The following is a 25,269-nucleotide window of genomic DNA, read 5'->3' on the forward strand; positions in this document are numbered from 1 at the left end:
CTGGAGAGCTGCTGCCAGTCTGAGAAGACAATACTGACTTTGATGGACCAAAGGTCTGATTCAGTATAAGGCAGCTTCATATTAGGCTTCCCAACCCTCCCGCCCTGGCGGGGGACCCCCGGATTTGAACCCTCTTCCCCCGCTGTGCAAAAAAACGGAAGCGGGAGGAGGGAAGGGGGGAACGGCGCAAAGAGGCGGCAGTTCGCAGTGGCGGCGGCGGCCTGCTCCGATCCCCTCCCCTCTGAGGTCAATCAGAGTCTCTGATTGACCTCAGAGGGGAGGGGAGCGGAGCAGGCCGCCGCCGCGCACTGCCGCTGCCGCCGCGAGCGAGTCCTCCGAGTCCTGGCCTGCCCCCTCCCCTGCAAGTTGAAGGCGAGAAGAGGCGGCAGTTCGCAGCGGCGGCGGCCTGCTCCACTCCCCTCCCCTCTGAGGTCAATCAGAGTCTTTGATTGACCTCAGAGGGGAGCGGAGCAGGCCGCCGCGCACTGCCGCCGCTGCGAACGAGTCCTCTGAGTACTGGCCTGCCTCCTCCCCTTCTCTGAATCAGGCCAGGACTCGGAGGACTCACTCGTGGCGGTAAAGGTAAAATCGGCTTCTGATTGGGGGGCTCAACAGCAGAGCTCAAGAGAGGCAGCAGACTGTTCTGTGCCGCTTGCTGCTGGTGATGTGAAGCTTCATGTGCCTGACTGCTACAGGCAGAGACATCAAGAGTAGCATGCGGGACCAGGATCAACCAATAAGCTGTGAGCCACGTTACTTCTCTATATCCTGATCACTCACACTCAGTTTTGCCTGGTAGTTCAGAAGCTCTGCAATTTTTAACAGCAGCTCTGGGAAACCAGCCTTGCACAAACAATGGGGCCAGAAGAAGCACTAAAGAGCCGACCTGCAAGGATGCCAGAACTAACCAAACCCTCGCCCTGTAACATTAAGATCTCCCCAGTCTAGCTGGCCTTGTACCCGTGGGGAGAGCAGTAGCCCAGGTGATTCCTGCCCGGGTGATTCCTGCCCCGAGAGCGTTAGGTTGTCCAGGCGCGGCGAAGCGGCGCTTTTTCCTCCCTCCCTCTCTTTCCTCCTCCAGAAGGTTCCGCGCCGGTTTCTTCGCTCGCCTCGTCACGAAGATGATGGGCGCACGCCCTGTCCTCATGCTCAGTGAGTCGGGGGGAAGGAGGGGAGGGAAAGTCCCTCGCACTGTACTCGGTGTCCTAGATTCTTCCCTACTGCTTTGGCTTCACCGCCAAATGTGTATGGAGAACCCGCCCTGAAACTGCTAAATATTCCCTGTCATTATCTGCTTCACTCATTTTTCCCAAGCGTATATTGAGAACTTGTGCGCAGGGTACGGGGGCATCTCCCCGTGCTTTTTCCTACCAGCATGATCCAAAGGACACCCCAGCATGCTTCAACTCGAGTCGTGGTTGGAAACTGCTAATATTGCTCCCCTATAGAGAGCTCTTACGATTTCCTCCCTTGTAGATAAATCCAGGAGAGCAGCCTTGTTGGTCTGAAGCAGTAGAACAAAGCAGAGTCAAGTATCACCTTTAAGACCAACAAAATGTTATTGAGAATATAAGCTTTCAGGTGCTTTAAGCTTACATTCCGAATAAAACTTCGTTGGTCTTAAAGGTGCTACTTGACGGCTTCGTTCAGTTTTCTCCCTTGTGTGTGTTTTTCCCTGTCCTTGCACCCTCTTACATGCTTGTGAGTTTCCCTTCTTCTTTGTGCTGTGCCTCGTTGCCTTTTAGGTACAGTCCTCTCTGCACTTTGTTCAAGCCCCTTTTATATGGCCCAGTTTGATTGATCCGCGGGTATCTGGGGCTCTGGGGGGCCGTTTTGGGGGGTAGAGGCACTAAATTTTCAGCATAGTATCTAGTGCCTCTCCCCAAGGTACCCCCCAAGTTTCAAAAAGATTGGACCAGGGGGTCCAATTCTATGAGCACCCAAAGAAGGTGCCCCTATCCTTCATTATTTCCTATGGAAGGAATGCATTGAAAAGGTGTGCCGTCCCTTTAAATGTGATGGCCAGAACTCCCTTTGGAGTTCAATTATGCTTGTCACAGCCTGATCTTGGCTCCACCCCTAATGTCTCCTGGCTCCACCCCCAAAGTCCCCAGATATTTCTTGAATTGGACTTGGCAACCCTACTTCATATGTTCATATATGTCCCAGAAGAGTCCCTGTTGCTGTGAGACTCATGTACTGGTATCTTGTTCAGGTCTTCTGGCCTTTCATCCAAGCAGAAAGAGTTTCACTAAGAATGGGGAATGGTGGGCCTCTGCCAAAATATAGCAATCTGTGTTGTCTTTCAACCATCCATACAGTTTATTTCCTCCCCATAATGACTACTTATGCTCCAGTTGGAAGACAGTCCCTCCTCACACACACACTCTTCACCCTCACCTGTCAGCCAATCTCTGCAGTCTCCTTCAGAGCTCTTTTCTCTCCACCCTAGGTCAAGAGAAGCCTGGCTAGGCCACTGGCAGGGGAAAACCTCTCTGAGGGTCTCCAGAAACATCCACCATGCTCCTCCCTCTTTTCTAGTGTTGGCATTTCTTAAAGGCTTACAGAAGAGAAAAGCACAATTCATATACATTATTTCAAAATGTTTGTATCACTTGGTTTTGATCAAATCAACTCCCGAGGCAGCTATTGTCCACTGTCACATACTATACCAGCAGCATTACTTTCAACAGCAGCCCACACTAGTATCTCTGTATGTGTGTGTGTGTGTGGGGGGGAGCACTCTTCACATCTCTAGGCTTCATCAAATGTACTGCCAAAGGGGAATTTAGAGTCTCCCCCTGCCAAAATTCCTACTGAATTTTTGAAGAAAGTCAAAATTGTGCCCAGAAGCCTAGCAAAGGCTCAGTGACTTTGAAATTTACTGTATAGCTGCTGAATCTTTTAATTTTTCTCCTGAAGGATAAGAATGTGTTAACTGACATCATCTGTCTCCGCCATCAATATTGTGCTGCCCCATTCAAGAGACACAATCAAGCAACATACCTTGAATGTGGTGTGCCGCAGGGAGCGATTCTCTCACCAATGATGCGCCCCCCTGCCCAGATATGCAAATGACACCCAACTCTATCTGTTGATGGATGGATGGCCAGCCCCTGCCCCAGACCATCTGACCAGGGCCTTAGAAGCTGTGGCAGGATGGTTGCAATTAAGCTTAATCCAACTAAGGCTGAAACTTAATCCAACTAAGACGGAGGTCCTGTACCTGGGCCGGGGGGGGGGGCAGGATCGGGCACCTGACTTTCCACCTTAGATGGTCCCCCTTTGGTGCCAGCCTAGCAGGTGAGGAGTTTGGGGGTGATATTGAATACCTTCCTTTCCATGGAGGCCCAGGTCACTGCAGTTGTGCATTCTGCCTTTTATCATCTTCGGCAGGCCAGGCAGCTGGTGCCCTATCTGACCTCTCAGGACCTAGCTACAGTGATCCATGCAACGGTCACTTCCAGGTTGGACTACTGTAACTCACTCTACGCAGGCTTGCCCCTAAGACTGATCCAGAAACTCCAATGGGTGCAAGATGCGGCGGCGCGGCTTCTGACTGGATTGCCTGTACAGGCAAACAGTTGACCAATGCTATGCGCATTGCACTGGTTACCGATTGAGTACCGGATCCGCTTCAGGGTTTTAGTATTGACATTCAAACCTTACGTGGCCTGGGATTGACATACCTGAGGGACCACCTCTTCCCGTATGAGCCCCGAAGGCAGCTATGATCTGCCAATCAACATTTTCTGGTCATCTCTGGCCCAAGGGACGTCTGTCTTGCCTCAACCAGGGCCAGAATCTTTTCGGCCCTGGCCCCATCCTGGTGGAATCAGCTCCCGGTGGAGATATGGGTCCTACCGGATTTGTTACCTTTCCAGAGGGCCTGTAAGACAGAGCTGTTCCGCCAGGCTTTTGGCTGAGGCAGGCGGATGCCTCTGGGTTACTGCCTATACCATCGGCCATCCTCCCCCACAGTGATCTTAACAGTGATTTGAACTGCTGTATCAGGGCCACTAATCTACCCCAATCTGTATTATCAGCCCATCACTTTGTTACACTATACTGTATTGTGTGCTATGTTAAGTGTATTTATTGACTTTTATTGGTTTTATTGCATTGCATTTATTGCATTATGTGTTGATTTTATATGTATGTGATCTGCCCTGAGCCCGCTTGGGATAGAGTGGAATATAAGTGAACCAAAATAAATAAATAAATAAATAAATAATAAACATATGTTCAAAATGCTTATGCTTACAATGATCCAAGGTCAAAAAAGTTAGAATTGTTAGCAGGGCTGGTGCATCCCAGTAGGCCAGGTAGGTGACTGCCTAGGGCACTCCCTGGCCTCAGGGGTAGCTGGCCACCCCCTCCCCACCACCCTCTGTGCTCCTTTCCTGATGCTGGGAAGGCAAAGCAGGGTCGGCGGTGCAGGGTGACAGCAGGAGTGCTGGGAGCCTGGCTCTGAGCATGCCTACTGTCACCCCACCCTGCCAACCCTACTCAGCCTTCCTGGAATCTGGGAAGGCAGAGTAGGGTTGATGGGGTGGGGTGGCAGTGGGTATGCTCAGAGCTAGGCTCTCAGTGTGCCTGCTGCTGCACCAACCCCGCTCAGCCTTCCCGGGCCCTAGGAAGGCTGAGCGGGGTCAGCAGGGTGGGGTGGCAGTGAGCGTGCTCAGAGCCAGGCTCCCAGCATGCCTGCTGCCATGCTGACCCTGTTGAGCTGCCTTGTGGCCTCCAGCCCCCCTCCGCTCAGGCATACACTGGGCTGTGCGTGTGAGGGGGAGGAAGGGCACACTGCATGAGTGGCAGGGCTGGGAGGTGGGGTGGGGCCTGGGTCATCAGAACCCCTAGCGCCAGCCTGGATTGTTAGGAATGAAAATGTAATTATATGTAGACCAGACCAATACAAAAAGTTATCTATAAAGTTCAACAACTTTATAGATAGGAAAAATGTTATTATTACAATTTATTAGACAATATTGATGATTATAAATGATGGTTTTTTTCTGTTTTTTTATGCTTTAGTCAACCAAAATATGACTGCTTATGTAAAAATGAAACTGTGTGGTATTTGTAGCTTATCTTTTTCAATGTTTGTATTGTTTATATAAAATAAAAAACATACTATCCATTAAGAATACATAGATATTTCCATTGCAAATGCAAGAGGTGTAGAATGCTGCACCTGATGGAAATTAGAACATAAGAGAAGCCATGTTAGATCAGGCCAATGGCCCGTCCAGTCCAACATTCTGTGTCACACAGTGGCCAAAAAATTTATATATATACACACTGTGGCTAATAGCCACTGATGGACCTCTGCTCCATATTTTTATCTAACCCCCTCTTGAAGCTGGCTATGCTTGTAGCCGCCACCACCTCCTGTGGCAGTGAATTCCACATGTTAATCACCCTTTGGGTGAAGAAGTACTTTCTTCTATCCGTTTTAATTTCAGCAATTTCATTGAATGCCCACAAGTTCTTGTATTGTGAGAAAGGAAGAAAAGGACTTCTTTCTCTACTTTCTCCATCCCATGCATAATCTTGTAAGCCTCTATCATGTCACCCCGTAGTCGACATTTCTCCAAGCTAAAGAGCCCCAAGCGTTTTAACCTTTCTTCATAGGGAAAGTGTTCCAAACTTTTAATCATTCTAGTTGCCCTTTTCTGCACTTTTTTGGCCCTAGTGAATGCAAGAGGCTGGGATATTCTGTTATAAAAATTTGGGTTTTTTCTCAAGTGATCATTGGTTAATGAGGATATTGTTCTTCTATGAAATCAGCTGGTGAACAAGACATCAAAACCAGCTTGCATCAATCACTGGTCAGCTGACGTTATCTGAATTGTGGTCCTCTGGTAGCAAAGGACTGAGTTTGCATTTATATAGCTACAAGGGAGGATGAAGAGGAAAACTTTCTTGAGAGCTGTTGTGATATTGCATCTAAACAGGTCTATGTGACATGTATCTGTGATATTATTTTCTTGCAGAATGAATGCTTATGCATTATTCTTAATGTGAATATTTTAATATGTTCCTACATACTCAATAAAGGCTAGATGTTGAAACTTTACAATAGTTTATAATTCTAATAGGTGTACACAGAGCTTTTTATTAACCCCCCCCCCCAACAGGAACTCATTTTCATATTAGGCCACATCCCTGACACCAAGCCAGCTGGAACTGTGCTCCTGTATGTTCTGGCTCCAAAAAAGGTCCTGGTTATACACAGGATTGTTTTTACTGATTGTGCTCCTGCTTTTACCCCCTTGGTCCCACACTGTTGTTTATGGAGTCAGCAGCAGAACAATGAAGGACATATCTGAAGCAGGCAGAAATTGCAGTACCAGAAACTTTCCAAGGGAAGGCGATTTATTGTAAAGTTCACAAAGGGCTATGTGGTATTACCATAGAAGGAAAGTGTGGGTGGGGAGAGGGTAGCTGAAGAAAGGAGGAGGATCACAGAACCGGCTACTGCTGCTGTGATGGGCAAGAATGCCAGCCAGTGTCAGAAGCTGGCATGTTTAGGCACCAGCCAAGGCTTACAGCCTCCTGCCCAAATGGAGGAGGTTCATTCCTACAAGATGTATCTAAAGACAGCAGATAACAGGAGAATTGCACTGTTCTGACTCCTCCAGGAACCCCTTCAGACTGACCTAGAGGCCTCTGGAATGTTCCAGTGACTCCCCTGTCCTTTAGATTCAGCAGCACAAGACAGTTGCACTTTGCTGAGAAAGGATCTATTTTGGGGGGGAGGGGGAGGGACTGTGATTGAGTGGTGAAACAGAACCACAAATGTGGGGAATGCCACCTACCATTGCTGGGGGGAGCTGAATGCCCCTTACCAAGGTGCTCCTGAAAATCTGCCGCTGGCAATAATATAGAAGTTATAAATGATATTTAGCTGTCTTTATCCCACTACCAGCCAGAAAAAAAGCATGCAATTTATACCTATATCTGCTATCACTTGGGTAGGCAAAAGTATTTTGATTGTGCAGAACATCCTGTGTCTGTGCATCCTTCTTCCCACCTCCAAAGGGCTCTCTGCAACTTCAGATCACTGACCAGCCATCCAAGGGTTTGCCAGACCATCATGAACCATTGTGGGCATAGCAAGTGGCCTCCTGAGAGTTCTAATGTTCAGAATGTTCTTGTTTCCAGAACATGCAGAACCCACGACTTTTGAAAATAAACTTATCATTTTGCATAACTAATTCCTGGGGATGGGGTGTATTTGATCAGGTGATGAACGTGGGACTATACAAGGAGGGATCTATAGTGAGGCAGAATCAAAGAGTTATTGAAAACATTGACTCTTCACTGTTGTGAAGTGAGGACCATTGCAAGGATGAAAGCTGCACTGTTGATCATTCTGTTGGCATCCATCTGCCTGCTCCATGCTGCAGCTGACTCTGACAGTGTTGCTGTATTTCCAGACCTTGATATCCAAAAGGTAAGCACCAGATGGTCTCGAAATAAGGGTTTAAGAACCCTCAGAATGCTGATGCAAGAATCCCAACAGGACGCCTCAGCTTATCCAGCTGTTTTCTTGCCTGACTTCATGGGGACAGCCAGTTTGGTTTGTGGCAACCAAAACAAGAGTTCTTCTTGAAGCTTCTTAAGGATTGTTAGATATCTGATGGTACACACTTTTGCAACTCTGTGAGCCAGACCCCCAACAGGTCAGACATAACAATCAGCTGGCAGAAAGATGTCTTTGTGGACGATCAGACAATGGCTTAGAGGAGTGAGAGTTATAAAGCGGGTTAGAAACCCACCAATCCAAGAGATAGGGGTTAACATTGCAGAAAGGGGCTTTGCTCACCCTCATGATGCATAGGGTTGGGAATTTGTAGGCACCTGTGACCTCCCCATCATGACTCAATCAAAAGTATGTCCATGGGCCACTGTGATCATTTCCCCACCAGATCATTTCAGCTTCCAAGGGCACTCCTGTCTGTGTCATAGATCAGATTGCTTTATTGAATAATGAACTGATCTTGAGCTCTTCTTTCCAGCTTTCTGGGACATGGTATCCCACAGCATATATCCTTAAAAACAAGAAGGCGGAAAACATAATCCCCTTTGATGATGTAATCGAGCCTTCTGGTGAAGGAGATATACTTCTCAAGTTGCGCTACGTTAAGTAAGTTCCCATGTGTTTTCCCATGTCTGTTTTCAACATTTCTTTTTATCCTTGTTCAGCCTGATGCTTTACAGACCATCAAGCACAAATACTTGGATGCTAGGAACGTAGGAGTCTTGATGCGCATCAAGACATAGCCCCTCTCCCCTTTTGCTTCTAAGCTTGGAGAGATGCACTCTTGGATGCTAGGAAGGTCAGAGGCTTGAAGCACATGAATTTCCAACACCTATAGCCACTGGAAATTCAGGCGCGTCAAGCCATGGCCCCCCTCCCCTTTTCCCTCTAAACTTTGAGAGCAGCACTATGGGATGCTATGAAGATCCGAGGCCTGAAGCCCCTGGAAATTCAGGCGCTTCAAGCCTCAGATCTTCCTAGCATCCAAGAGTGCGTCTATCCAAGCTTAGAGTGGAAAAGGGAGGGGGGACATACCTCAATGCGCCTGAATTTCAGGCGCTTCATGCCTCCAACCTTCCTAGCATTCAAGAGTGCTGCTCTCTAACTTTAGAGTGGAAAGGGGAAGGGGGCCATGACTTGACACGCCTGAATTTCCAGTGGCTATAGCCTGTGGAAATTCAGGTGCTTCAAACCTCCAATCTTCCTAGCATCCAAGAGTGCTGCTCTCTAAATCTGGAGTGGAAAGGGGAGAGAGGGGCCATGGCTTGACGTGGCTATAGCCGCTGGAAATTCAGGTGCTTCAAGCCTCCGACCTTCCTAGCATCCAAGAGTGCATTTCTAAGTTTAGAGTGGAAAGAGGAAGGAGGCCATGGCTTGACATGCCTGAATTTCCACCAGCTATAGCTGGTGGAAATTCAGGTGCTTCAAGCCTCCAACCTTCCTAGCATCCAAGAGTGCATCTCACCAAGCTTAGAGTTGAAAGGGGACGGGGCCATGGCTTGTCACGCCTGAATTTCCTGCAGCTATAACCTCTGGAAATTCAACAAAGCAAGAGTCAAGTTGCACCTTTAAGACCAACCAAGTTTTATTCAGAACGTAAGCTTTTGTGTGCTCTCTAAGCAGACCATCAGATGAGGGGATAAGGTATAGTGGGCTGAAATACATGCAGTTTGTAGATTAAGAGGGCAAACTGACTGTGATCACATGGTAAAACAGTGTGGCTTGGGCATTTGGTCTGGATAGCCATAAAAGGTAATAAAGTTTCCTGCCAGTTGGTGTTTCTGCAAATATAGGTAAATCACGAAAGGACATGTATTTCCTAGTTATAGTCCACCTAATTTACTTATCAACATCAATCTATACATTATAAACATCATTCTAGTCTGTCATTAGAAAACAAGAATACATAAGAATATGTAATGTGATAAATAGCCAATATCCCTTATTTGAGTATGTCAATATAAAACATTATTCTGATACACTATTATAAAAGAGAAATACATTGGAATACTGTGGGTGTATAGCTATACTCACTGAGAATGGGTTTAGCATATGCAATGAGATAAAAACCCAATATCCCTGTTCAGTCCTGGGGAGGTGTTTGTCACACTGTTTTATCATGTGGTCACAGTCAGTTTGCTCTCTTAATCAACAAACTGCATGTATTTCAGCCCACTATACCTGATCCCTTCATCTGATGAAGTGTGCTTAGAGAGCACACGAAAGCTTACATTCTGAATAAAACTTGGTTGGTCTTAAAGGTGCAGCTTGACTCTTGTTTTGTTCAACTGCTTCAGACCAACACAGCTGCCCACTTGGATCTATCTCTGGAAATTCAGGCACTTCAAGCCTCCGACCTTTCTAGCATCCTTGGAGGTTTTTAAATAGAGGCCAGATGGCCATCTGACAGCAATGAAGATCCTGTGAATTTACGGGGAGGTATTTGTGAGTTTCCTGCATTGTGCGCGGGGTTGGACTAGATGACCCTGGAGGTCCCTTCTAACTCTATGACTCTATGATCCAAGAGTGCTGCTTTTTAAGTTTAGAGTGGAAAGGGGAGGGAGGCCATGGCTTGACGGGCCTGAATTACCAGCAGCTATAGCCACTGGAAATTCAGAAGAATCAAGCTTCCGACCTTCCTAGCATCCAAGAGTGCTGCTCCCCAAGTTTAGAGTGGAAAGGGGAAATGAGCCATAGCTTGATGCACCTGAATTTCCAATGGCTATAGCTGCTGGAAATTCAGGCACGTCACACCAAGGTCCCCCTCCCCTTTCCACTCTAAACTTAGAGAGCAGCACTCTTGGATGCTAGGAAGGTCGGAAGCTTGATTCTTCTGAATCTCCAGCAGCTAAAGGCACATCAAGCCAAGGCCCCCCTCCCCTTTCACTATAAACTTAGAGAGCAGAACTCTTGGATCTTATAGGCACTGGAAATTCAGGCGTGTCAAGCCATGGCCTCCCTCCCCTTTCCGCTCTAAACTTAGAGAGCAGCACTCTTGGATGCTAGGAAGGTAGGAAGCTTGATGCTTCTGAATTTCCAGCAGCTAAAGGCACATCAAGCCAAAGAGCAGAAATCTTGGATGCTATAGCCGCTGGAAATTCAGGCGTGTCAAGCCATGGCCTCCCTCCCCTTTCCATTCTAAACTTTGAGAGCAGCACTAACACATTGCTAGTCATTGGCATTGTGGATGTCTCTGCATTTGCACCAGCAGAACCACATCCATGTGAAAACAACCTATCCTTCTTTTTTTCTCCTCAGAGATGGAAACTGTGAGGTGACTGAACTTGATGTGGTGCACACAGATCAGGCTCGCATATTCCGGGTTCCTGGTAAATATGAGTCACTCACAGACTGGAAAGAGACAGAGACTTTTTCAGGGACATGAAGTCAGCTTAGAAGAGGAATTGGCACTTGTGGAGTGCATAAGCCCCTGGTTTTTTGCCTCCAAGCAATAGGTTTGGCAAATTCTTGTACTGTTTCTTAACCCTCTTGGATCAGAGACGGATCGTGGGAGATATGGCTGTGAAAACGGAATGAGTTTAATTTCCCTAGTGCCCGTCTCAGTCCATCAGTTGCTTACAAATGGTGACTGAACCCAAAAGAAAGGGAGAACAGCAACAAAAAGCACAACCTTGAGGCAGAAAAGTCAATATGCTCCAAGAATATCTCTGGGATCCCAGTTATTCATGCATTAGAACTGTAAGCACTCTCAAGAAGAGCCAAGAGCTGTGAGATTGTTGTCCAAGTCCAGGAAAATGGTCTATTTCTGAAGTTGGTGCTTTGAAAAAAGCATTTGACTGTTCCTTAGTTGTCCTCAATGAAATGACAAAGCAAAGGTTTGGTCTTGGATCCTGTTTAAATTAGTTTCTCCTGCCCTCTGTTTACTGAGTTGGTCAGGGATGGGACTGCTTTCTGGGAAAAAAATGTTGCTTTTGGGACTGTCTCACATCTGTCAGCTGTACCAAGAAATCCCAGTGCAATTTGCCTCCCTCTCTTGGGGTATTGGCACTTCCCATATACCAGTGGTGGTGGAGGGTCAGTGTTGCACAGGACTTCCCTATCCAGAGGTGAACAGATCACTGGATTCTTCAAGAAGTTGCCTGAATGTAATCTGATCATTCTGTTGCAAATTCTAGAAGCCATATGGAGAGAAGTGAGATTTTTTTTGTATGTAATGGGTGTTTTCTGTTTCAGTTACCTCTGAAACTGTACACATAGTGGATGCAGATTATGAAAGTTACCACTTGGTACATGTTATACGGGATGACAGCTTCAGCTTGTATCTCTTAAGTAAGTGTCATTGATGAAAATGGACATGTTGGCGGTGAATGGGACAATAAAATACATTGGGTGGAGATGAAATATTTTGGAAATTGTACATTTCGATGGTTAAAAGACCATGCTTTTCATCCAAAGTGATCATAATTGGATACATAAATAGACCCCATATACTCTAATGGCAAACATACGCACATACATAAAAAACAAACAAATAAGGAACTTTGCTAGCATCATCAAAACTCTTTTGGCTCCATTCAGAATCACACCAAAGGTTTGTCTGAAGACAGGCTTCAGTTTCCCTTAGCTTTTTATGAGAAACTCAATGACAGTGTACGGATGTATATGAATATAGAGACTGACAGTGGCCAGGTGTATTCCCAAGTATTTTACTTTCCCTTACACATTTCAGATATTTTGTATGAGGTGGGATGCTAATTTTTTTGTGACAAACACGCGCCCACCGTGAATGATCATATATCCTAGAGAACTAACTACAGTTCACAATCAAATGTGCATGAAAGGCCCCCCTATTTTTTAAAAAAGGAAAAGATATATAAGAGGCAGATTTTGGAACTGAGATGTGAGCATTGAAATGAAGCACTATTCTTTTTTTTTTTTCTGCATGAATTTGCAAGTAGTTTGGTTGTATCCAAGCTTACTGAGTGAGGTTCATGGCTGGACATGGATATGAACTTCTTGGTCCAAATCCAGCTAGAACACTAAGCTGGTTCTTACTGATGCATCATTCTCCAGTGGTCACCTGGAGAGAAAAAGCTGCAGACCAAGCTGGGAGGGGAAACTATATCTCAGAGGCCCTCTCATTTCTACTTGCAGACTGTTTTGGATAGATTCAGGTGGGTAGCTGTGTTGGTCTGAAGCAATAGAACAGGGTTGGAGCCCAGTGGCACCTTTAAGACCAACAAAGTTTTATTTTAAGATATGAGCATCTGCGTGTATGCACTCTCCCTCACACTAAAGCTTATACCTTGAATAAAACTTTGTTGGTCCTTAAGGTGCCACTGGATTCTAACTTTAGACTGCATCAGAATTACTGGAGGAGCAAAAAGGCTGTCCATTTGTTAAACCCTCCTAGCTTCTACTGCCAACCAACTGAGCAGGGAGGACTCAACAAGGGGTCTTGAGCAGATGAAGGGGTTTAAAGCCAAAGTGGTCTGTCCTCCTATCCTCATCATTATTTTCAACAAGACTCTTTCCTTGGGCCTTAAGGCAGAACACGAGAAACATCAGAGGATGTGAAAACAAAATTCAAGAACCTCGCTGTGACTCTGGGATTTGATGTGAACCAAGCAGTCTATGACCACTTGGCAGGTAAGAGAAATTACTTGTGGAAGTTAGACCCAGTTGTCTGAGGGAAATAAAGACCCATGGCATGAGTGTAGATTCTCTTGGTCATATGAAGAGCTGGCAAGAGAAGGAGGAGGTAGTCCTGCTAAGACAACTCTTCTTGACTGGAAAAAGACATCAATATGGTCACACGGGAACAGTGCAAGTTCCATAAAGCAATATACAATTTCTCTAGGAATGTGGTGGTGAAAGAGAATGGGATCGAGTTGCTATATAGATAGCATTAAATGTCTGGCAAGAAATTCTGCTTTAAGCTTAAGACAGCTTGTAAGGATGACAGGTATTAACTAATTGCACAAACATTGTCACTTCTATTATTGAAATGTGATGATAGTACTGCCTATTATTCATGCATATGCCATCCTTTTAATTTATTCTTATGCATCTTTTATGTATTTGTAAAATAACATTTTCAAAAAGGAAAGAAAAAGGCATCTCATCTGAACAAAATATGGAGCATATTCTTAACGCTGAAAAGCTAAAGAGTCTGGAGGAATACTGCTCCACTTTAGTACTGAGGATCAAAACTACACAATGGCTGGGTCCAGACTGGCATTTTACACTGGCAGAGGGATGGGACTCGGGCAGACCAAAAAAGCATGACCAAACCTGTGCAGATGCCACCCTTCCTGCTCCTGCACTCACTTTGTCCAAAAGCCGTCCCAGTGTTTGGTAACACTTTTTTGGTCTGCCTGTGGCCTGTCCTTGTGCCAATGTAAAATGGCGGTCTGGATCCAGCCAATGTGTTTTCAGATGACTCTTCTCTGTGTTCCATGGACCCAGCTTCCTTTCCCAACCAGCAGTTGTGAGGAATGTTATTTTAAAAACAGGAGAGAGTCCAAGTCAGCTTGGAACTACATCATGGGAGGAGGATGACCTACTGCCTCCCCGATGCCATTTTCCTGAGCCTAAACGGGCCCAGTTGAAAGTTGTTTGCATATCTTTGGAAATGCATGTGCAAGGAACACTCAGTGTACAGCATTTTCGCTCAGTCAAGTGAAGGCGGGGAGCAATGTTCCCTCTAAGCTGCAGAGTCTTGTGAGCAAAAATTCCACTTTCTGAGCTACTGGTATTAAAATTGTGAGCTACTGACATTAAAGTTGTGAGCTCCTGCATAAATTATTTTGCTCTGGGGACCATCCTTCCTTAGGTAAGACAAAAGTGTGTGAGCTGGCGGCTAAAAATCTGTGAGCTAGCTCATGTTAACTCAGCTTAGAGGGAACACTGGCAGGGAGGCAGGAACCCCTCCTCCCCTTGCATTGCAGTTCTATGTCGAATTGAATTCCTGCCAATTTTTAAAATGACATTCCCTGCAGCTGCTGTGTTTCTGTGCGGAAAAGCAAGGTGGGTCCTTCCATCTGCACCTGACTTGCCACAGAAAAACCATATAATTTAGTTTGGCCCTGAAGTAGCCAGGGATGGCAGCCATGAATTTCAGATCCAAGGCTGAGATGAAGCACTAAAAGCTTCATCTGTCCCTTCTTTCAGTGCAATAATGAACACTATATGATCACTAACAGCAAAAAAAAAAAAAGATCCCGCCACACCAAATTTGCGTAGCACCGCAAAATGTTTTTAAATATTTTAAATTGTATTTTATTGGTTTTAAATTGTATTATAGTATTGATTGTTAGCCGCCCTGAGTCCGCTTGCAGAGAGGGCAGGCTAGAAATTGAACGCAATAAATAAATAATAAGAAAAAGGCTGTGCAACAGCAGCTCCTCTGATTGGGAGGCAGGCTCACTGTAGGCTGGCACTGGTGGAAGTCATAGGAACTGGACTTTTGGCTTGTGGCACGTCAGGCACAAGTTGACCTTGAGCTTAACACATCACTGTCCTTGCAGACCCTGAATTGAGGAACACATCCTCTGGGTCCAAGGTTTGCGCAAGGTTGTCTGGAAAAAGACAGAGACTCTTTTCCTGTCCTGGGCTCCAGCTGTTTCACCTGTTATCTAAGTCCTGTGATGGGTGGTTCTTAATATCTCCCCATAGCCATTTTCTCTTGCTTCCTTATGCACACTTGGAAGAGTATCTGGTTGCAAGTTGCCAAATGATTAGAAAAACCAACTTACGGTAACTCATTCCTTTGTTGGTTTCTTTGCTGACATCTACAAATGAAGCTTTTTGCAGTAGCGCAATGGGAACATAATATTATAGATCAGTAGATAATTATGGGGCTCTCTTTGCTGGGCCTAATCCCACATTTTGCATGGTGACCAGGTCTCTTTCCTTCCACAGAGTCATGTGGATAATGCTACGAAGTGTAGGTAAGTTCCCAGAAATGGAAAGGCTGAGTTGACGGAGAGTGAATCTGAGGTCATGAAAACCAGCAACAACAGGCAACCATCAGACTTGAGAAGAAAAGTGATACCATCAAGATCATATGCTTTCTAACAAATTTATGGGGGGAAATGACAAAGTAGAAATCTGGGGACCTTTTGGAATCATAACTGGAAATGATTGTTGTAACTTTGAAATGTAACATTCAGTCCCTTTTTGAAAAACAGTTCTCATCAAGGGACTGAGCAGCAAAAATGGTGCTGGAAAAAAAACTGCCATAGTGACCGCTCTCTTTGTACTCAACCTAACATGGGGTTCCTGAAGTCTACTCAGAAATAATGCCCCCTATGTTCAGTGGGGCTTACTCTCAGGCAGGTGTGTTTAGGATTGCAACCATGAAGAAATTCAAAAGTTCTTCCTGTGTCAGTGACGAGAGACCCCACTTTGCTCAGCTGGCAAAAGCAAGCTACTGGAAGGGTGAGCTGAGATCAGAAGAACACACTGATTCTGAGCTCGAATTTGAGATTCTGAAGTGCTACACTCACCAATATCTACAAATTAAAAATTTCCAAATAATGTATGCAGCTGCAGAAAAATTTCAAAAACAACTTTGAATAGGAAAGACCTAAAGATAACAAAAGTGTGCAAGCTTTTGTGTTCTCCAAAACCTTTCACAAGGCTAGATATCCCTTATGAAATAAAAGAGAACAAACAAGGCAAAGGGGAGCAAAACTGATGTTTCAGGTCATGATGGAGGGACTTCCAGACCCATTTAGCACATCCATTTCCCTTGTGTTCACTTTGCATCACTGTTTGGTCTTTCCCCTCTTCTGCATTCCCCTGCATATTCCAATTGTGTTTAGTTTTTATTTCAGCACTGATGCCCCCTCCCCTTTCAGTGTCAAACCCACTTTCAGTCTGCTGTTTTCCTTGGGTTTTCTTAGACTGCTTTTCTGAGGATTTTTCCTCTTGGTTCTCTTCTAAGCAGAAAGTAATTTGAAAGCATGCACTTTCCCTTGAACTTTTTCTCCCCACTCCCCTGGGAGGCCAGTTGGTCTCTCCTTTTTGGTTAGCTTTGTGCTGGGTGTATCTTTTGAAATAGGACACTAAAACCTAGTTTACGTTTGCTATGCAAAAGCCATGGCACTTCCTGTAACTCCGGCGCAGATGGTGGGAAATCCGACCGGATGCTGAGGAGGAAACAGGATTGTGACTGCGTGGTAAGCTGTGTGCGAAGGTCTCAGTTAGCTCATTTGGTTAGAATGCTATTAACTACAAGGTTGTTGGTTTGATTTCCTATTTAGGCAAATTTGTTTGTTTGGGCAAGTTTGTTTTTGGGAAAAAAATGGTTTTCTTTTCAATTGACCATGATCACAAACTTTTCAAATGTGAGAATGCTGCTGTGGAGCAGCATCAGCATGTTTAAAAAACAATGGTCCATCTCAACAGCTGGTTCCCCCCTTGCTTTATAATCTCATTCCAAAATAATTTGAGGGGGGGGGGGAGTTCAAGATTCAAATCATTGATGCCTGAACCTCAACCACCAACCTGCCACACAGCAGCCTTCCCATTGCCTCTCTGGCCAAGGGATGGGTCTCTCCTCTTTGGGACATGCATCTGTGAAAACTTTTAACTACACTCACACATACACAACACGAGTTGTCAAACTTTTAAAGCATTCCTTGGCAATGATTTTTTTCTCCAACCATTAGGGTTAAACTCCTAAAGCTAGACTAAACTCTCCTTTAAAAACTGTATAGATGGAAAATCAGCCAATGATGGAGTTTGTGCGCTGATAAGGGAAGGGGGGATCACTAATGTAAATGTAATTTCAGCTCAAAGAATCTCCTATTTTAAAAAAAAAGCCCAGTGCAAAACTGACCAATCAGGAGAGACCAACCCCTCAGAAATATGCCGGTTTAAAAAAAATGGTATGCAGAATATATACTTGATTCCCAATAGAAAACCAGAGGGAAAAAAAGGTGCAGAGTGCAGACACAGCATTCCAAGTAAACTCCAACCAATTTGACTATAGACAAAATCAGAAGTAAGCTGTGTGTACATAAAAAGTCATTGGCCCTTTCTATACTTCCTTCTAATTTTGCTTTCACTCCTGAATAGTCCAGATTTTCCCTCCCAGTCTTTCTACATTCTCAGCTTGCTCCTCTCTTTCATCTGTTTATGCCAGCAGGAGGGGAGCAGAACTCCCTGCCTTGTCTCTAGCTCACTTGCTGGCTCTATGTCTCTCACTCAAAAAGCCAGGCAGACAAGGCATAAACGGATGAATGGATAAACTGCTCTCCTTCCCCCCCCCCCCCCCAAACCCCTAACAGAGGAGGGGATGGGAAATCTTTCTTGGTAGGGTGAGCATCCACCAAGTTATAATCCTCCCTGGCTAGAATTTTCACCAAAGAGGCTTTTCAGCACACTTTTCCAAAATGAAGCAATCAGCACACAAGAAACTTTCTGTGGAAAATCTCTCTGCTGTTGAAGTTTCACTAGGCACAGCCGTTCTCTTTTCACAGTGGCACACACACAAAAAATAAGCAGCCCTTTTCTCACAGTGTACTACATATCCCAGCAGGCATTGGTTGAAAGGAGGAGATGCATCTGTAGGGTGAAAAATGGGCACATGATCACCTTAGGTAATGGGAGGAGTTAAACACTGTGAGGAAACAGTTATAGTTCAGGAAAGTTTGGAATTTGGCCTGAGGCAAATGAAAGGAGCGTGGCAGCTGAGTAGATCCAGGATGATAAGGAACTGACAGCTGATTGGACCAAAACAGATGTAGGAGGAAGATGAAAACTTGACAGGAAAGGGAGGCAAAAACTGAATGATAGGTGGAAGGGATTTTACAATGTGAAAAAAACAGCAGTGAAAGAGGGACAAAGCATAAATGTAGAAAGGGCCATTGTCTGCAAATGGTGGAGTCTTAAGATGGAGGTTAGCAGGCACTCTCCAGTACAGCCAGCACTGTCTGCCTGCTGCACAGTTCAGGGGATGGTCTGTAGTGGTGGCCAAGCCACATTGGGAGAAATGCATCTGCCAGTCATTACCAACTTTCTCCTTGAAGAAGCCATTATTATTTTCCAAGGAACCCCTTTCTGTGCAATGATCTTGTGCATGTGTCTGTAATTTGGAAGAAAGATGAAAAAGAGATCGGGTTGCATTTTCCTTCATATGAAAAGTCTCTTTCACTATTCCAATTTTCTTTCTACAGGGAAATGAGAATTTGGAGGTACGTTCGAGGAATGCACAACCAGCATTATTAACTCCATGGTCCTCCAGTTGGCCCTCACTTCAATCTGCCACATCTTCAGACTAGATTTCCTGCATTGGAGGCATAGCCTCAGCCAAAGGAATAAAGACCCAAACAGTATTTCTTTGCTGAGTCCTTGTGTATGCTTGGAAAATACACCACAACACCAGAATGAAATTTGCGAGAGTCTTCCCTTCTTCCAATAAAGACTAGTAATGATGGCCAACACAACCGTAGATCTTCCCATTTTGACTTGTGATGTTAGCTTTAAAGTTTAGAAGTGCTACATGGTCAGTGTTAGTGAAAAGTGCCATCAAGTACAGCCAATAGTAATCCTGCAGGAGTGTTGAACTCATATGTTATGAGGGCCGGATCTGATATAAATGTCACTTTGCTGGGCTAGGCCATGTGTGCCATAAAATGCAACACGAGGTACCAGAAATGTAAAGTTTATAAAGGTGATTTCAGATGCTGAATGGCAATAGCAGGTGAATGATAATAGCAGGCTTGATTGGATTCGGTGTGATATGCAGAGAGGTAGTAGGTGTGGAGATACCTGTGATGGTAACCAGACAGGAAACCTAGGTCTCAGTTCCATCTAGGATTCAATCCAGGAGGATGCAAGGAATAAATGAGCATAAATCTGACATTAGAAACCACAACATTCAGTTGCTGACCTAAGAGTATCAGTTCTCTTGCAAAGGAATTTCAAAGAGAGATCAGAAAGAGAGATTGCTGAATTGCAATTGATAATGAAGCTCAAGACAATGCACCCCCCTGGACTAAATTGAGAGCTAGTCTTCCTGTCTCCTTACCAATGTGCACTATTATCATTTGGCATCTAAAATCACTCCACTGTCCAAGATATAAGGACCAATCCATGACAGAGGAAGGCAGAGAGGCAAAGAAAGGGGCGCAGAAGAGAGAGAGGGTGGCAGAGAGGAAAATAGAGAGAGGCAGAGAGAGAAAGAGAGAGAAATAGAGAGAGGGGGCAGAGGGAGCAGCAGACTTGCTTTTGTATCTCCCGTGTGAAGCAGTCAAGGAGCTCTCTGTGTGCCTGTGTGTTTGAGAGAGAGCGCAAGGGGAAGGAGGAAAAAGGCAGGAAGCAGGAAATGAAGAGGCACTGAGGGAGCTGGGGGGCAAACAAGGTAAGGTGCAGCTGCAGGCAGCAGCACTGGAAAGGAAACAGGAGAAGTTTGCTCGGGAGGCAGATTTGATACCTGCATGGGACAGATATTTGAAATTTTTATATACATATTTAAAAAATCACTGTTATCACAGGCAGTGATGACATCACTTCTTGGTGACAACTGGAAATGATACCTTGTCTTGTCTCTCAGCTTGGCTTCGCGAACGAAGATTTAAGAAGGGTGCAATAGTCCACGTCTGCTGCAGGCTCACTGGTGGCTGACAAGACCAATGCGGGACAGGCAGATCCGGCCACAGTGGCTGCAGGGAAAAGTCTGATTTAGGGTTGGTCCTGTAGCAGTGCGATTCTTCCTCAATCTCCTTTTGTCCTCAAGACCAGCTATGCGTGCGTTCTCAAAGGAAGAGACAGCCTGGTGGATGGTGTGCCTCCATGCTTTGCGATCTGAGGCTAGGTCAGACCACTGGTGATGGTTTATGCGACAGGTGCCAAGGGATTTCTTCAAGGAGTCCTTGTACCTCTTCTTTGGTGCCCCTCTATTTCGATGGCCGGTGGAGAGTTCGCCATACAGAGCAATCTTGGGAAGGCGGTGGTTTTCCATCCTAGAAATATGCCCTGCCCAGCGCAGCTGCGTCTTCAGCAGCAGTGCCTCGATGCTGGTAACCTCCGCCCGCTTGAGAACTTCAGTGTTGGTCACAAAGTCACTCCAGTGGATGTTGAGGATGGTGCGAAGGCAGCGCTGATGAAAGCGCTCGAGGAGTCGCAGGTGATGGCGGTATAAAACCCACGATTCGGAGCCGTAGATGAGGGTTGTCATCACAACCGCTTTGTAAACATTGATCTTTGTGCCTTTTTTCAGATGCTTGTTGCTCCACACTTTTTTGTTCAGTCGGCCAAATGCACGGTTTGCCTTTGCCAGCCTGTTGTCAATCTCCTTGTCAATCTTGGCATCTGAGGAGATGATGCACCCTAGCAGGTGCAGAGTCCCTTGCGTAGTGCAGACGGCCAAGTGCTCCTCACAGACAAGGCATCCATACTGAACCGGTGGTCGGAGTATTTTCAGGTTCTCTTCAGTGCCAACCGCGTAGTTCAAGATTCAGCAATCCACCTCACCCCACTTCAACCAGTGAAAACAGAGATGGATGAGATCCCCACCCTAGAAGAGACTGTTAAAGTCATCAAGCAACTGAAAAGTGGCAAGGCAGCAGGAGTTGATGGAATTCCATCAGAGATCTGGAAGCATGGGGGCACAGTACTACATAGCTCACTTCACAAAGTACTTGTCACCTGCTGGGAACAAGGCAAATTACCACAGGACTTTCGCGATGCAATCATCATCACCCTATACAAGAACAAAGGGGAAAAGTCAGACTGCTCCAACTACCGGGGGATAACCCTGCTCTCCATTGCAGGCAAAATCCTTGCCAGAATACTCCTGAACAGACTGGTGCCCACCATTGCAGAAGAACTCCTCCCAGAGAGCCAGTGTGGCTTCAGAGCTAACAGGAGCACCACCGACATGGTATTTGTTCTCAGGCAGCTTCAAGAGAAATGCAGGGAACAGAACAAGCCTCTGTATGTGACTTTTGTCGACCTTACCAAAGCTTTCGATACCGTTAGCAGGAAAGGCCTGTGGCAAATCTTGGAACGTTTAGGATGTCCCCCAAGGTTCCTCAGCATGATCATCCAGCTACACGAAGACCAGCGAGGCCAAGTCAGACACTGCAACGACCTCTCGGAGCCCTTCCCAATAGACACAGGTGTAAAGCAAGGCTGCGTTCTCGCGCCAACTCTCTTTACGATCTTCTTTAGCATGATGCTTCAAAGAGCCGCAGTAGATCTAGATGATGACGATGGTGTCTACATCCGCTATCGCACCGATGGCAGCCTGTTCAACCTGAGGCGACTAAAGGCCCACTCCAAGACAATGGAAAAACTCATCCGAGAGCTACTGTTTGGTGATGATGCTGCACTCGTCTCCCACTCGGTATCAGCTCTGCAGCATATGACGTCCTGCTTTGCAGAGGCTGCCAAGCTATTCGGCCTAGAAGTTAGTCTGAAGAAGACAGAAGTTCTCCACCAGCCTGCACCCCAAGAAGATTATCACCCTCCCTGCATCACTGTGGGTGAATCAGTTCTGAAATGATACCACATTGCTGGAAACTCTATTCCTCCTTCCAGGCCCAACTGCAGCTTCTGTTTTTGTCTCATCAAGGACTGCTGGTTGGATGGCTGACTTGCTAGTCAGAGATTCAGCACGAATTCATCTGGCCACAGGAAAGGAGAGGAAGGGAATGGCCCTCATGAGTCTGCAAGAGCCCACAACCCACTTCTGCAGGCTTTGCAACCCTCTGCTGGACTGTGACACACAAGTTGGGAAACAGTGTACTTAAGTCATCATCTAAAGGGGGTAGATGCCAGATTTACCAATGTTAGCTTGACTTACTGTGTAATTGGAATTCCCCCAAGAAGTTGAGTGACACATTTCACATCAACTTTTGTGCAACTGTAGTATTATTACAGATGATAGCTAAGCTATGCAGAGGGACCATTTTACTTTGCCATTTTCCCCACCTAATTGCTACCAAAAACTAAGCAGAGCCAGTGTCAGAGGCTGGCATGTTTAGACACCAGCCAGGGCTCATGGCCTCCTGCCCAAATGGAGAAGCTTCATTCCCACTAAGAGATGTGTCTAAAGACAGCAGAGAACAGGAAGATTACACTGTGCTGACTCCTCCAGGAACCCTTTTTAAACTGACCCAGAGGGTTCTGGAATAACCAGTGACTCTCATCCTCCCCCCCCCCCCACACACACACCTAGATCCTGCAGCACAAAACAGTTGCACTGTTCTACCCCTGCAGTGTACCAAGAATTTTGAAGGGCTGAGAATGTCCGGCCCCTCCCAGCCAAGCCGGCTCGCCGGCGTTCAGGCTGGGGGCCGCCTTTGCCGCCCCGGAAGGAGGGAGGGGCAACATCACCCCACATACGGGGTTTGTTCAGGCGCGGAGCCGGGGCTATATATAAGCCCCGGCCCCCGCCCCTTCTCCACGCAGTTCTTTTGGGCTCTCTGGTGGAGAGCCTCGTGCGCGGCGCGTCGAGCTGCCAAGGGACAGGGCCGGGACTCTGGAAGTGGAGCGGCAGTTCTTACCTCCTCTTGCGCGGCGGAGTCGAGGGCGGCCTGAGTGTCGGCGCTGCGTGGGCTAAGTCGTATTTGAGGCTTGGGGGGTTTTGCGGGCTGGTCGGCCTGAGCCGGGAGTTGAGCGCAGCGGCCTCCTTATTTCTCAGCCACAGCTGTGAGGAGCACACGCGGCGGGCAGAGTAGCGCTTGCGGCGATCAGCTGTTCAGCGCGGTGGGGAGTGGGCCGTTGGCGCGTGCGTCCGGCAAAGCAGCGCTTGCGAGGCTCTGCTGATATTTGGGCCCCTGGTCCTGTGGGGAGGCTGGCCTTGGGCGGCTATTGAGTTACCCTCGAGTCGGGGGAAGAGTCCACGGATCCCGCGCGGCTGGCTGGTCGCTTGTGAGGGCGAGTTGAGGCTGCAACCTCATTGCCACCTGTGGGGGCTTTTTAATAGGGGCCTGCAGTGGGGGGAAACTGGGGCTTGGGGAGTGGGAAGCGCACGTTGTTGGGAGTGAGTGGGAGGGACCCCAGTTGGGGCAATAAGTCTCTTCCTTCCACCCCCCCCCTCCCCAGGCAGGCAATCCCAGCTAACTATAGGGCCCTACCTTATCTTGGTAGGTGGTTGTGGACTGGGAAGTGGCTGGTTTCTAGGCATTCAGCCTCTTTTTTCCCTTGCACAGAGCCAGTTTGAACGACGCACTGCTCCCTGGAGTAGTCCCTGGCTGCGTGTGCACTGGTATAGGGGCATATTGTCTGCCCCCCCCTTCCCTGTTCTACCCCCCCCCCCGAGCCCGCCTGAACTGGTTGGGGTGGTGAAGTGGTGCTGGGGCTTGTTTTCTATTACCCCCCCCCCCAACCACCCCTTCCTTTGCTGGGGTGCAGGGCCAGTGGCCCGAGGAGGCTGTTGGTGCTCGGCTGGGCTTTTGGCTTTTTTGGCGGTGCGCTCGGGGGACGCCACCGTTGTTTTAACTGTTTTCCTACCACGATATTTGGTGGCTGGTGCTTAGGGGGAGCCTTTGGGTGCCTGTGGTTAGCTTTTATTTTCGGGTGCTGCCTGTGCTGTTAGAGGCAAATAAGCATGGCACCAAAAAAAGGGCAGGGCAAGTCTAAAGGTAAGCAGCCCGCCCGCCCGCCCTGTGGGCGGGGTCAGCAGGGGCTCCCTGTTGAGGAACCCGGGCAAAGTGAGCGGGTGCGGTTAGCCATTATGAGCCGGCTGGATGCTTTGGAACAGGACCGAGTGGCTAGGGACGCCCCTATTTGGGAAGGGCGTCGCCGTGCTTCCGGCCGCTCTGCGCGGCTGACGTTTGAATCGGAAGTTCTTGCACGTCTATCTGCCTTGCAGGGCGGGCTGGCTGAGCCTGAAGCACCGCTGGAACCAGATCAGGAGGAGGATCCAGAGGAAGGCCCATCGGGCAGCGGCGCTTCTGGTAGCGGTATGCAGCAGACTCCTGGGGGCGCTGGTGGCTTCCCGAGAGATGGTGGTAAGCCCCCTCTTCAGCCAGTTCAAGGATGGCCATGGGGTCCCATTCAACTTCCTCCCCCCCCGCCGGTGGCTACCGGGATGGTAGGGGGGGGGCAGACGGGTTTTATAGAGCAGCCAGGCCCTGTTCAGCCGTGGGCTTGGGGTCTTCACGGATCAAGCCCGATATCCAGCCCTGTTTTCTCTTCAGTGGGCCAGCAGGCGTGTGCAGTGACGCCGCCTGCTTTTGCTAACCCACCGTCCACCCCCGGCACTTTGCCGTGGGGTGGTCAGCAGTTGGCGCATCAGGGGGCTTGGCCGGCGGCGCAGGGTAGTGGGTGGTTTTACCCCCCCAACCCGTATGCTAGCATCCCTTTCCACGTTCTCCCTTATGGCGATACCTCTTTGCCTCTGGGGGATCATTTGACAGCTGCCACGCGTGAGAAGATTCTCCGCGGTGAGTATGTAGACGTTTTCGGTCTCCTTTTCCGAGAGCTCGAAAAGAAGAGCAAAGATGAGCTTGATGATAAGGAGAAGGAAAAACTAAAACGTAGGAAGATTGACAGGTCCTGGGCAAATTGGTTGCCCGGATTCTTGATTTACGCCGGAGTCATTGCAAGAGCGCAGCCGGCCCGGGCGGCAGCCCTTTTTCAGTATATAGATATTGTTTACAGGGCTTACACGGACTTCGTCGGTGCAGCATGGCTGCAGTACGACGAGGCTTTCCGTATGAGAGCCGCCGTCAATCCGGCGATGCCGTGGGATCAAATAAACCAGCAGCTGTGGCTGCAGCTGATGTCCCCGGCTAAACCCA

At 47.3% G+C, this 25,269-nt stretch overlaps 1 protein-coding gene and 1 long non-coding RNA gene across 2 annotated transcripts in view; both read left to right on the plus strand.

The window, feature by feature from the left end:
- The first annotated feature begins 7,297 nt into the window (after positions 1–7,297).
- On the plus strand, positions 7,298–15,794 carry LOC132579996 (epididymal secretory protein 4-like). Its single transcript, XM_060250604.1, has 6 exons — positions 7,298–7,459; positions 8,025–8,152; positions 10,805–10,875; positions 11,741–11,836; positions 13,055–13,156; positions 15,700–15,794. The coding sequence occupies exons 1-6, from the start codon at positions 7,355–7,357 to the stop codon at positions 15,792–15,794; spliced, it is 597 nt and encodes a 198-aa protein (XP_060106587.1). The 5' UTR covers positions 7,298–7,354.
- A 2,895-nt stretch (positions 15,795–18,689) lies between these two features.
- LOC132580508 (uncharacterized) overlaps positions 18,690–25,269 on the plus strand; it is a 205,055-nt gene continuing 198,475 nt past the window's right edge. Inside the window, exon 1 of the long non-coding RNA XR_009556056.1 lies at positions 18,690–18,760. This is a non-coding gene — a long non-coding RNA (uncharacterized LOC132580508). The remainder of the gene's footprint in view (positions 18,761–25,269) is intronic.

Source organism: Heteronotia binoei, chromosome 12 (genome assembly GCF_032191835.1).
Source record: "Heteronotia binoei isolate CCM8104 ecotype False Entrance Well chromosome 12, APGP_CSIRO_Hbin_v1, whole genome shotgun sequence".
Taxonomy (NCBI): Eukaryota; Metazoa; Chordata; class Lepidosauria; order Squamata; family Gekkonidae; genus Heteronotia; species Heteronotia binoei.